This window comes from Terrapene carolina, unplaced genomic scaffold (genome assembly GCF_002925995.2).
Source record: "Terrapene carolina triunguis isolate 2854851 unplaced genomic scaffold, T_m_triunguis-2.0 Scaffold210, whole genome shotgun sequence".
In the NCBI taxonomy this organism is placed as follows: Eukaryota; Metazoa; Chordata; order Testudines; family Emydidae; genus Terrapene; species Terrapene triunguis.
In genome coordinates this window covers 32,003,859-32,017,579 of record NW_020664561.1, presented here as the reverse complement: position 1 = coordinate 32,017,579, position 13,721 = coordinate 32,003,859, and the positions used below count along the sequence as shown (strand labels likewise).

The following is a 13,721-nucleotide window of genomic DNA, read 5'->3' as shown; positions in this document are numbered from 1 at the left end:
GAGTAAAAATCTATTTTCTGTTGCACTGTGGGTCTGATTTTTAAGAGGGGCTTTACCTAGCTTCCAATTTGTAAGTACTGTACTTGTGATATTTACCTCAAGTTTATCCAAACCCAGGATTTTAAATGACTCCTCTCTCATGACCCTCTACCATTCTTATGGAGTGTGCGTCACTGCCCCCAGCAGGGGCAGGCAGCAGCACTAGTCTTTTTCCTGCTCCTCTCAAATTTGGTACCTATGTGGCTTCCCAGATACAGATGCCTCAAACTGCAGAGGACTTGTAAGCCCTAACTAGTCTGAGATTTCCTAGGTTGTTGTGCCTTCTAGGGTACCATTCTTGGGGAATACTCTAGACAGCAGCAGCAGATTGCCAGTATCCAATAAAGGCAAAGATGAAGGAATTTGAATAGCTTTCCCCAATTTCAGTCCAGTTTAGATTTGGTTCTAGTTTGAGGTGGCTGAAGCCCTGTGGTGTTCACATACACCCCAACCCTTCTACTGCTAAGGTTTTTTCCTTAAGACCTTTTATCCTGTCCTCTGAATGACAAATATTCACAATCACTGTTTCTCCTTAGGAATGTCATTTCTTCTCTCCATGGAGATTTTGTGCACACAGTGATGTTACATTCCATTTCAATACATTTCTTTCATTTGGTGGAGCAGTGAAGTCAATACAAATTTGACTTGATTAAGCACTGAAGGACTTGGGCCAGTTGGCCAACTCATACATCCCTTCTTACGGGCACAGAGCAGGCCGTTAAGGCCTGTTACATAGGGGGCAGGACACAGAGCCCACACAGAGTTCATTCCTGCTGCACACTACAAAGCTGTGAATGAATCCTTCCATGTCACAGTAGACAGACAGATTCCCCCAGTCGTTTCCCTGCTGAGAAAGATCACAATATACTGTATGTGGGGGATCTTGAAGTTGTAGTAGTGAGCTACACTGTCTGTCCACCCAACTGCTAATTTACCCAAGCAGTGTCCAGAACAAAGATTTGCCCCAATACAGCCACACCCACATATATTACACCACTCCAAGTTCCAGATTTATCAAGTTAAATATTTACTAATATTGCTGTGACTAGCAAATCTTTTACAATAACAACATGAGTGTGGGGCTGGCATGTTTAAATCAATACATGATTTCCTAGAATATACCCCGCTAGCATGGAGCTCTAAGCTTCACTGAGGAAAGTGGTTTCTAAAAATAATTCAAGCTATCAGATTTTTTTTTTTTGCGGGTAAACACTATCGATGCTGGCCAATCATTCATGCAAGCATCTGAATAAAGGAGTCCAATAGAACAGCATCAGATGGAGTCTATCACTTGTATCTCTCTCCCATGCAGTCTCTGACCTACATTAATTTATGAAGTGGCAGTGATGACTATGACAGAGTGAAGCAGTCTCTTGATTTCATTTCTACAGAGTCATGGAACAGAAGGTAAGAGCCCAACTTAAAACTTACATAGCCTGAATTATATTTTTGAGAAACTTGGCACACAAAATTCAGGTCATTTCCTGGCAAAGAGTTTTATACTCTGCAGTCAGCTTTTTCCTTGATGGAGTTATTTAAAAAAAAAAAAAAAAAGTTTTCTTGTTATATATTTACAGTGTTCTGCATTTGTGTTAGAGGGCATTTGTGTCAGACGAGAGGATAGGCCAGATCCCACACTGGTTTAAATCAGCATAACTTCAGTACAGCTATATCAATTTACAACAGCTGAAGGATCTGGACATACATTCAAAGTTTGAGCTACAGAAGCCTTAATATATCTCAGTGCAATTGCAACAATTCTTTGGGAAGAAATTTAACTTCAGTTGTGTTGAATATGAGTGATGTAACCCTCTTTCTATAGATTTCATAAGATCCTGTTTTATTATCTAATGATAGGAGGTTGCAGTAACACAAAGTGGACTTAAACTGTAAACCAGAGGGACCCTACACATCAGCAATCACAGCTTACTTATGTGCTTTTGCACTAATTTGTACTATCTGAAATGGAACGGTCTGTTTTGAGGTAAGGTATCTGAAATGGAACGGTCTGAATAGCTGCCTTTGGTTTAACAGGTATTCTATATAACAATATGGTGAAAAGGGGTGGAAAAAGTTATTCTGAGACGTGTCACTACAGTAAGACAAGTACAAACAAAGTAGACATTTGTCCATTAATGTGCATCTTATTGTTCAGTTGTTTAAAGTCCAATACTTTAAACAACTGAACAATAAGGGTTGTCTTAAGAGTTCCACAAAATAGGGCTTTCATCACTTCTCTCAGGAAAAGATTCCACAATCTGAAATCTCACTCACAGGAAGTTCACATTTATCTTCTAGGGTTCATTTCGTTATTTCTAGTTATGCCCTGTTATTCCACCCTTATTTATTCCTCTCCACTGGCCCTTCAAGTATTTGCAGGCTGCCTCCTGCACCTTAATCACTTAGTTAAGTTATCCATGTTTAGCTCTTTTCATTTTTCCTCCTAAGTCAAAACCTCCAGCTGTCTGATCATTTGTCACTCTTCTCTGAATTCTCTCTTATGTGTCTACAACTTCTTGCAATTGCTCTATAGAATCACCCTGGAGACATTGAATCCTTTTAAATACATGTTAGTTTTCTGATGCCTACATGTGATTCTCCCCTCATGGCTATTTCTTTTTGCACAAGTCCTCCTTTAATATTAAGGCCTCCAATTTTCATTTCAAAATAAACACTCCAAAAAAAAATTAGACATGGTCACAGACATTACTGTGCTTTCAAATAATAAATCAGCAGCATCTGAACTAGAATCTGGATAAAACTTTACTGACCTCTTTCCATACTGTTTCCTCTATCTCAACATGACATTTAATTATGAAGGATTATTGTTCCTTTAAGTTTAGACAAAAGCAGGAGCATAATGTAAGTGATTTAATTTCAGTGTGTTTACTTAGAAGCATTATTAAAAGCTATCCTGGTTAGTAACTAGGAATGTACAATCTCACTTGTTGCCATAATCTTGTCCCATAATAATCATATCAGGTCATGAAGTTCAAGAATGAACGTGGTGACAAGATGTTAAGTTCCATAAGGAATGGGATGGTAATTACTACAAGTAATATTATATAGCCTGTATGTAAATAAATGGTGGGGCCTCACCTGGAACATTGCGTACAGTACCGGTTACCCTAGCTCAAAAAGAAGAACTACAGGGGGTCAGCAACTCAAACTTTTTATGCAGAACCCTGTTTTGTCAACAGGGAAACAAATTCATCATCACCACCACAAACCCCACTCCAGAACTTTAGTGCTTCAGATAAAATATCTTTCCAGCAATGTCATGGGAAACTGCACTCAGAAACCTAGGCTCTGGTGGAACATAAATTAATTCTAGAGCCCACAATCCCTCACCCAGAATACCTTGTTGCCAGGCAGTATTAGCTCAAGTACTTTGGATTTCAGTTACTGTGATCTCACACAAACAGAGGCGGTCACCCAAGTAGCTGTGGCTCAAACCATTTTAAAAAGGGATCTCAAACTGGACACCCATGAACTGAAGCAACCCAAGTACAATACCTTAAACTTCACCCAGCAAATCAACTGATAGTCAGTGCCGCTCACAGAGCAAGGGGGAAGAGATTCTCCACTTTCAACAGAACATTACAGTGTATTTCATTTTGGCCAGCTACCTCTGACAACATTACCTCCTTCCCCTGATCCTCAGAGGGTTCAATTTGCTGGTGACTGAAATAGCTCTAGCGCAGGAGAGATTCATAGTAAAAGCATTTTTTCCCAGGATCAGAATACTGGCTGGATTGTGACCAAGCTGGATATAGCATGACTACAAAGAGCAAAAGGCACACAGCAAATAGACACAGACACAGCCTGGCACCGTGTGTATCACCTCAGTGCCCTGGTCATGGACTTTACGATCACTTACAACGGGCTATGCAACTGATAGCAACGTTTATCTTGCACACAAAGCTTCGTGAGGCCATGTGATTTCGCTAATGGAATCATTTGGATGCAGCAGAAAAAGCTCATGCTGGTCTGGGTCTTGTTACAAAGTCCTGTAGAGGAGTTGTGGAGAGGACAGAAAGGCCAGGGTGTTGAATGTGGTGGTCTAGACTGAATCAGAATAATATAGGGTAGTTGTGTGAGCAATTTGTGGCAATAATAAAGCGTAATAATCAAGGCAGGAATCACAAGCCACCACTTGCCTAGCTGCTTTCAGATGGCAGTTTTCTGTAAGTACCCAGCAGAGGAGAAGTTTAGGGAGGTGGTGGACAAGGTGGTACTTCTGGATTGTGTTAATTTAGGACTCTAAGCAAAATACAAGAATCTGCTTAAAGAGAGTCTTCAAGTTGAGTGATGTGGAGTCTCCAGATGAGAAAAAAATTCACAAGCTAGTCTGGGACCACAGGGCCAGATCCTCAGCTGGTGTAAACATTCATAGCTCCATTGACTATCAGTTTACACCAGCTGAGGGTCTATGTCGTATTTTTAGAGAAGGGGACAACATAGGCTTGGTTCTTCACTGCCTTGTATAGTCAGTTTCATCTGTGCAGTGAGGATGTAAAGTACTACCCTTCTGATTTACCACCATCTCAATACTTTGCATTGGTGTAAGTGATGACAAAGTGCAGGGCAGTGAAGAACGAGGCCTGCAGCAAGCACTCTAAAGGTCTAGTTATACCCACCCTTCTGTTCTCTCACACTGACCCTTCACTCATTAATTTCATTTGCCTCCATTGGAGCTCATGGAGTTCTGCAGCCACCCTTTCACCACAAATCCTGTACACCTCAGCGTGAGTTAATTTATATTGATTATAAGGTTAAACAAGCAGCAAGATTCTAAAGTGCCAGTGATCAGGCAGGAAGTGAGAAAGACCCTTGCTAAAAAGACAACCTAAATGAACACCACTATGAACCACAAACCAAAAAGTTTCAATCATTGTGCCACAGGGCCTGTTGGCCAAGAGCTACTTCTGCAACTAGATTACCTAAATTTGATTAGCACACCTGGAAAAAGGCGCACTCAAATAATATTGGAGGCAGAATAATTTTTAAGGAGTGAAAAGCAATGCAAAGAGTCAGAAGGATTTGGATTATTTTAGCTCCATTATGCTACAATTAAATGCATAGAGTTTTGTTGTGCTGATAGTCCAGTTCATTTTCCCTGGTGGACATACCAAGCACTGAGTAAATAGTTCAATATAGGTCTTTGGACAATTTAAATCACAGAAGAACAGGTGAATTTTGTTTCCTTGTTTGCTTTATAACTTTGTACTCATCTTTGACCTACAATAAAATCCCTGAAAGATGCACACGTCAGCAGTTTTAGATACGGTGTCACACAGTGCATGCTCCAAGGGATCACTGACACTGCAAGCATTTGACAAGCCTCTCAGTTAATGTTCTTATGAAAACAAATAAGTGAAGCAACTGAGAGGTTCTTGAACTTCTCAGCATTTCTGCCGAGTGACCTGACACCAAGTGATTGATCAGTCACATTCTCATGCCTCCAATATTCCTGCTAGCAACTATTTTCAGCATTTACACTAAGATTTAATATATTTAAATAAATCAACTTAAAGTGCTGCATTGATAAATGCCACAGGAAAATTATAGTAAAACATGAATTTACTTTGAACTGAACAGCCATTCATCAGATTTCCCCCCCCCCCCTTAAACTCAAACTATCTACCCTAAAGGACCATTCAGTTCTACAGATAAATTCACAGAAAGCAGGAAATGCAAAGATTTTTTCTAGTGACGTCAACTTAGTTGTGTTTTCATTCCTGTGGGCCTGTTCTCATTTACACTATTTTTTTCACCTGTGAAACTACATCAATAGGTCCTGAGAGGAGGAGTAATTCTGTTTACACATTTCACAAGCACTGCATTGTCCCCTGACTGCATGGGGAATAAAGTGACTAGCAATGCTGTTACAGTGACCTAAAACTGCCGAGAGGAGGAGAGAGAGAAGAGCTAGCGCTGCAATATCACCTAGCCTCCATCCAAAACTGCAAAAGGCCCTTTATAGGAGCACTGCATGCATTGTCTCACACTCTGGCTGTGCCTGACATTTGACAGTGTCCACTTCCAGAGCTGGGTCAGCCAGCTAATAGGAGAGCTGGGGGTGCCTTTGCAGGTCTACAGCTCCACTCTGAGATAGGCATTTAACCACCAGAGACCTGGGCTTCAGTTTCCATTGGAGGCTACTGCTGGAATCTGGGAGTGAACCCATCTGTTTTACAAAAAGAACAGGAATACTTGTGGCACCTTAGAGACTAACAAATTTATTAGAGCATAAGCTTTCGTGGGCTACAACCCACTTCTTCGGATGCATATAGAGTGGAACATATATTGAGGAGATATATATACACACATACAGAGAGCATGAACAGGTGGGAGTTGTCTTACCAACTCTGAGAGGCCAATTAAGTAAGAGAAAAAAAACTTTTGAAGTGATAATCAAGATAGCTCAGTACAGACAGTTTGATAAGAAGTGAGAATCCTTACAAGGGGAGATAGATTCAATGTTTGTAATGGCTCAGCCATTCCCAGTCCTTATTCAATCCTGAGTTGATTGTATCTAGTTTGCATATCAATTCCAGCTCAGCAGTCTCTTGTTGGAGTCTGTTTTTGAAGTTTTTCTGTTGTAAGATAGCCACCCGCAGGTCTGTAATTGAATGGCCAGACAGGTTAAAGTGTTCTCCCACTGGTTTTTGAGTATTATGATTCCTGATGTCAGATTTGTGTCCATTAATTCTTTTGCGTAGAGACTGTCCGGTTTGGCCAATGTACATGGCAGAGGGGCATTGCTGGCACATGATGGCATATATCACATTGGTAGATGTGCAGGTGAACGAGCCCCTGATGGTATGGCTGATGTGATTAGGTCCTATGATGATGTCACTTGACTAGATATGTGGACAGAGTTGGCATCGGGCTTTGTTACAAGGATAGGTTCCTGGGTCAGGGTTTTTGTTCAGTGATGTGTGGTTGCTGGTGAGTATTTGCTTTAGGTTGGGGGGTTGTCTGTAAGCGAGGACAGGTCTGTCTCCCAAGATCTGTGAGAGTAAAGGATCATCTTTCAGGATAGGTTGTAGATCTCTGATGATGCGCTGGAGAGGTTTTAGTTGGGGGCTGAAGGTGACAGCTAGTGGTGTTCTGTTATTTTCTTTGTTGGGCCTGTCTTGTAGGAGGTGACTTCTGGGTACTCGTCTGGCTCTGTCAATCTGTTTTTTCACTTCAGCAGGTGGATATTGTAGTTTTAAGAATGCTTGATAGAGATCTTGTAGGTGCTTGTCTCTATCTGAGGGATTGGAGCAAATGCGGTTATATCTAAGGGTACGTCTACACTTACCGGAGGGTCCGGCGGCAGGCAATCGATGTTCTGGGATCGATTTATCGCGTCTGGTTTAGACGCGATAAATCAATCCCGGATCGATCCCGGAAGTGCTCGCCGTCGACGCCGGTACTCCAGCTCGGCGAGAGGAGTATGCGGCATTGACGGGGGAGCCTTCCTGCCGCGTCTGGACCCGCGGTAAGTTCGGACTAAGGTACTTCAAATTCAGCTATGTTATTAACTTAGCTGAATTTGCGTACCTTAGTCCGAAGTGGGGGGGTAGTGTGGACCAGGCCTTAGAGCTTAGCTGTAGACAATGGATCGTGTGGTGTGTCCTGGATGGAAGTTGGAGGCATGTAGGTAAGTGTAGCGGTCAGTAGGTTTCCGGTATAGGGTGGTATTTATGTGACCATCGCTTATTAGCACAGTAGTGTCCAGGAAATGGACCGCTTGTGTGGATTGATCTAGGCTGAGGTTGATGGTGGGATGGAAATTATTGAAATCATGGTGGAATTCCTCAAGGGCTTCTTTTCCATGGGTCCAGATGATGATGATGTCATCAATGTAGCGCAAGTAGAGTAGGGGCATTAGGGGACGAGAGCTAAGGAAGCGTTGTTCTAAGTCAGCCATAAAAATGTTGGCATACTGTGGGGCCATGTGGGTACCCATAGCAGTGCCGCTGACTTGAAGGTATATATTGTCCCCAAATGTGAAATAGTTGTGGGTGAGGACAAAGTCACAAAGTTCAGCCACCAGGTTAGCTGTGACATTATTGGGGATACTGTTCCTGATAGCTTGTAGTCCATCTTTGTGTGGAATGTTGGTGTAGAGAGCTTCTACGTCCATAGTGGCCAGGATGGTGTTTTCTGGAAGATCACCGATGGATTGTAGTTTCCTCAGGAAGTCAGTGGTGTCTCGAAGATAGCTAGGAGTGCTGGTAGCGTAGGGTCTGAGGAGAGAGTCCACATAACCAGACAAGCCTGATGTTAGGGTGCCAATGCCTGAGATGATGGGGCGTCCAGGATTTCCAGGTTTATGGATCTTGGGTAGCAAATAGAATACCCCTGGTCGGGGTTCTAGGCATGTGTCTGTACAGATTTGTTCCTGTGCTTTGTCAGGGAGTTTTTTTAGCAGATGGTGTAGTTTCTTTAGGTAATCCTCAGTGGGATCAGAGGATAATGGCCTGTAGAATGTGGTGTTAGAGAACTGTCTAGCAGCCTCTTGGTCATATTCCAATTTATTCATGATGACGACAGCACCTCCTTTGTCAGCCTTTTTGATTATGATGTCAGGGTTGTTTCTGAGGCTGTAGATGGCATTGTGTTCAGCATGGCTGAGGTTATGGGGCAAGTGATGTTGCTTTTCCACAATTTCAGCCTTTGCACATTGACGGAAGCAATCTATGTAGAAATCCAGTCTGTTGTTTCGACCGTCTGGAGGAGTCCACGCAGAATCCTTTTTTTTGTAGTGCTGGTAGGGGGGATTCTGTGGGTTAGTATGCTGTTCAGAGGTATGTTGGAAATATTCTTTGAGTTGGAGACATCAAAAGTAGGATTCTAGCTCACCGCAGAACTGTATCATGTTCATGGGTCTGGAGCAGGGCCAGCTCCAGGCACCAGCCCACCAAGCTTGTGCTTGGGGCGGCACCTGGAGGGGGGCGGCGAGGCGCTCCGGCCGCCGGGGAGAGCGGGGCCACAGCCGGGCTCGCCGCCCTGCCCCCTGGCCGCTGCGGGGAGAGCCGAGCCCCAGCTGGGGCTCACCGCCCTCTCGCCGCCCTGCCCCCGGCGCTCTGGCTGCCGGGGGGAGAGCCGAGCCCCCGCAGGGGCTCGCCGCCCTCCTCCCAGGGCTCCGGCTGCCCTCCCTCCCCGGCGCCCTCCCCCTGGCCGCCGGGGGGAGAGCGGAGCCCCCGCCGGGGCTCGCCGCCCTCCCCCCGGGGCTCTGGCCACCCTCCCCGCAGGGGGGGGACTGCCGGAGGCTTTTTTGCCTGGGGTGGCAAAAAAGCCAGAGCCAGCCCTGGTCTGGAGGGACAAAAGGAGAGGCCCCGAGATAGGACAGACTCTTCTGCTGGGCTAAGAGTATAGCTGGAAAGATTAACAATATTGCTGGGTGGGTTAAGGGAACTACTGTCAGATCTCTAGATGAGGAGGAGGTAGACCAAACCAGTATCCATGCACAGAGTTACATTTTCTCCTGCGTTGCCTGCCCTCCCTCTTTGCCAAATCTCCCTTTTGGAAATAAGGCCACCTCCCCTAAGAATAAAGTCTACAGGAGCATAAAGGGAGAACAATCTTCTACACTTAGTGAGATGCTTACAATGCTCATTTCTATGCAAATTTCCAGAATGCTCTACTAGCTCACAACTATTTCAGACAAGTGCCCAAGGAATAAGAGCAAAGCCCATTCTATTTGGGTATTCACGGTAAACTCACCTTTGTGCTTTGTCTATATACCATGCGCAATTACATACTTTCCATACAATGGGCAGAAGCACAAGATGCTTCCTTCAGTAAAAAGTTTCCATTAGGCTGGGAACAGATAGAATTGGCACTGCTGGCTGAAGAAACAGTGAGTCAGAAAATGCATCATCTGTTACTTAAGAGCACAAAGTGGAAAGCTAATGAGTGTTACTGTTAATCTTGAAGCATGGGTTTGCCCATCAATTAGAGTTCAAGTGTGAAGGCTGCTTGGTAGCAAGTTCTGTATTTGCAGGTAAATATTTGTGTAGCACCTGGATGGAATGCCAGGCATGTGACTTGCATTTGCTACTTGTGTGGATTTGTTCTACTGAAGTCACCTAAAGGAGCTTGCTAAACCAGGGAGATCAGACTAGAAATCTAATTCAAGGATTGTCAAGTGTACAGCAGCAAAACCACGCATTCTTTAGAGAAACAGGCAGCCACAGAGAAAATGCCATGGCCAGTAGCAAAGATCTGGGGTTGGATTATGCCTTGGCCGTTATGTGGGTACACAGACATGTGCAAAAAACAGCTTCTACTATATGTCCTGCTTCTAAGTGGGAAGGCCCAGTCCCTGCACTCAAGGGAGCACAGGTTTTTCACTCTTGAGGTGCAACCCATGCCAGAGGTTGAGTTGAAACCAAATCCTTCTCCACTTGTACCGCCCAAAAGAACAGACCAAGAGCACTGAGCCACATCCTGACCTATCCCTGAGAGTACTGGGGAGCTCCTTCTGGGGTGGTGCTGCTTGTTACTTAACCCTCATACAGGATTGTGTACAGAATACCCTGTTTAGCCATTTCACTGGTTGCTCTACTTACCGCTGTATGGCGCTGCCTCCTGGTGGTTCTGGGGATTAGCTCAGTCAGGCTGATGCCCCTTCCAGCGGTTACATCCTCTCAGTTTCTCCTCTGTAGCTCCTCTCTGTCTCAGGGGCTGCAGTTGTCCACTTCATGACTCCACCCAGGTCACTGTTGTGATATCCCCTCCCAGGGGGCAGAGAGGAGCATATCAAGGTTCCTGCTCTCCAGCAGTCCCAGGCAGTCTTCTGCTTCACAGTGCCACTCCCACAGTGGCTGGCAGGGGAACCCAGGCCCACCCTCTACTCTAGGTTCTGGTTCAGGGACCCTCTACACAGCAACCAAGGTCCATTTCCTGCACCTTTCTGCCTTTTCTTGTGTTGCTTCCATACCTCCTGGCCTTCCCCATTCCTCTGGGTTTGCCAGTCTCTTCCATCCCTTCTCCCAGGGAGTAACTTTAGGCAACCTGTCTTGGCAACCTCCAAGCACTCCTCCCTCTTCCCAGGGAGAGGCTGCTTCTCTCTAATTAGCTGCATCCAACCTAAAGCTCCTCCATTTGCAGCCTAATTAGCTTATTGGGGCCATCTGGCCCAATTCAGCTCTTGCAGGGCCAGTGTGTGGAGCACATCCCATCTCCAGCCAGTATTTTTGGCATTAGGAGTCCTTTAAATGCAGTAACAGAGATGGAATAGCACCAGTAAAATAACCTCCACCCTAAACAGCCTGTCTTCTCATTAAACTACAGTATAGTGACTGTTCAATCGGAATGCTAAAGTGTTTTCATATGATTTATATTTTACTGACTGATGAGGGGAGAACACTGTCACATATATCCATAGCAAATCAGACTTCGAGAGAGGGACCAGGGTGACTCATGCTGAATAATAAAGGAACTGAGCTGCAATGCAATAATTTAAAGAAAAGCTTTCAACATGGATCCTCCCTGAGGGCTTTGTTGAATCCTCAGTGCTAAGACTATATGGGCCAAATTCAGCTATATTATAACTCCAACTTCAGTAGTTACACCAGGGATGAATTTAGTCCAGCTGGCTTCTGTCTCTTCTGCCTCACTATTATATTTCAAGTAGTAAGTTAAAAGTCTCAAGAGGTACTAAACCAATCAGGTTTCCCTCTCCCCTAATGTACTGTATGCAAACAAGAGAGTTCCCCAGCAGATTCAGAATGGCCATGCTGATTTGTGTCTTGGCTACCACTTGCTCACATGCTGCTGCGGGAGAGCAAAGATTCATCCTTTCCAAACAAATCCTCTCCAGTTGTCCTTACAGCTGGAAAGTAACTTAAACAGTGCAGTGAAACTTACCAGCAAATGAATGCACTTTGTCAGGGGGTTTGGATTGGGGGCCAAAACGAAATCTGTTACAGACCGAATCCTGCTATTGCTACCATTTGTTTTCATAAAGGCCTTGCACTAGTACTGTCCCAGGGCCTGAGTCTGACACTGGATCTGCATGTGCGGATCTTTGCACCTGGCAAGAACTCCAGGATCACCTCCACAGTCAGTGCACCACACAGGAAGTGGATAGGTCTGTATAGTCTAAGAGGAAGTCAAACAACAAATCAAATGAAATAACCTGTTAACCATTGTACTGCTCATTATAACAGGACCCAGATAGGCGACATCTCTCATTCCTCCTCACTTTTCAAGATGGCCCCTTCGCTGCAGCAAGCTGAAAACTAACTGGATTAGTTGCTAGAGAGCCATTTTTACATTACTTTAGAATTAAACAATTCTATGACAATTCTGGTTTTTGACATGCAAAGCTATAAGTGTAGATAGGGCCAGAAATCAGCACTTACGAATGGGACTTAGACACACACACAGGCTACGTCTTCACTACGGGGGGGGGTCGATTTAAGATACGCAAATTCAGCTACGCGAATAGCGTAGCTGAATTCGACGTATCGCAGCCGACTTACCCCGCTGTAGGGACGGTGGCAAAATCGACCTCTGCAGCTTCCTGTCGACGGCGCTTACTCCCACCTTCGCTGGTGGAGTAAGAGCGTCGATTCGGGGATCGATTGTTGCGTCCCGACGGGACGCGATAAATCGATCCCCGAGAGGTCGATTTCTACCCGCCGATTCAGGCGGGTAGTGTAGACCTAGCCACACACACATTCAAAACGAGTTGTTTCAAAATATGTAGCTCACTCCAAGGCACCTCATGCCTCACCATGATCCCACAGTGTGCACAGAGGGGACCTTCCTATCTAGTGAGAATTCAGCTGGAAGTAAAAAGTGGTATTTCACACCCCTTTCAAGGTCTCAGGTGCAGGAAAGATTTGGATTCTCTATTATGACTAGTATAACTTCACCATATCTATAAAAGCAACAGGCTGTGGTATTTAATTTTCTTTACAAACACCATTCTAGAGGTACCCAGACTAGATGTTTGGCTTTATAAAACTAACCCACATGAAAAAAAGCTAATCCCAAAGGGCCTACAAATGGAATAAAAACTGCCTTTGTTTCGCCCTCTGAAAGTTACCCTATGCAATCTAGCTTCCCAGTCCACTTTTGAGTGTTATAATAACAACAGTTACCTTGTGGTTAGTCCCCTATGCATAGAATAACGTCTAAGCTCTTTTTTTTTCAAAGCTTCATCCCCGGTGAGGTTATAAAGAAGAGAAATTATGCTGCACAGTCAGAACCTTCTTAATGAGACTGCTCTCTCCAAATAATTAAAGCTATAGTTTTCCCCCACCAAGTGAGAGCTAGTTCAGTGTTGTAATCAATGGATTAAAATACCTTTGAACCTAACATTTCAGACCTGGGATTAACACCACTCGTAGTTGTTTTTTCACAGAGAACCCGAGTCTCCATATATTTATGCTTATGTAAATCTGAAGTAACTCCCTTGAAGTCTATGGAGTTAAGTTAGTTTTGAAGTGGTGTCAAGGAGAGGAGAATCAGACTCATTATATTTAATCTTTGCCAAATTGCTCTCAGCTGATTCATTTGATAATACTATTTCCCCAACAACATAGCCTGGAAAGACTAGAATTAATATATGGGGTTTTCATATGTTATTGGTGTACAAGTGATATCTATCCACCCATGCAGGTACTCAGCACCGCTAACCATAGTATCTGAGCGCTGTATACATTAGCAAA

General features: G+C 44.2%; 1 protein-coding gene across 1 annotated transcript in view; it reads left to right on the top strand.

The window, feature by feature from the left end:
- The first annotated feature begins 1,233 nt into the window (after positions 1-1,233).
- Positions 1,234-13,721, top strand: part of LOC112119385 (palmdelphin) — a 70,986-nt gene continuing 58,498 nt past the window's right edge. The window contains exons 1-2 of the mRNA XM_024218033.3: positions 1,234-1,446; positions 1,897-2,023. Coding sequence (XP_024073801.1) covers positions 2,004-2,023 — 20 coding nt within the window. The 5' untranslated portion in view covers positions 1,234-1,446; positions 1,897-2,003. The remainder of the gene's footprint in view (positions 1,447-1,896; positions 2,024-13,721) is intronic.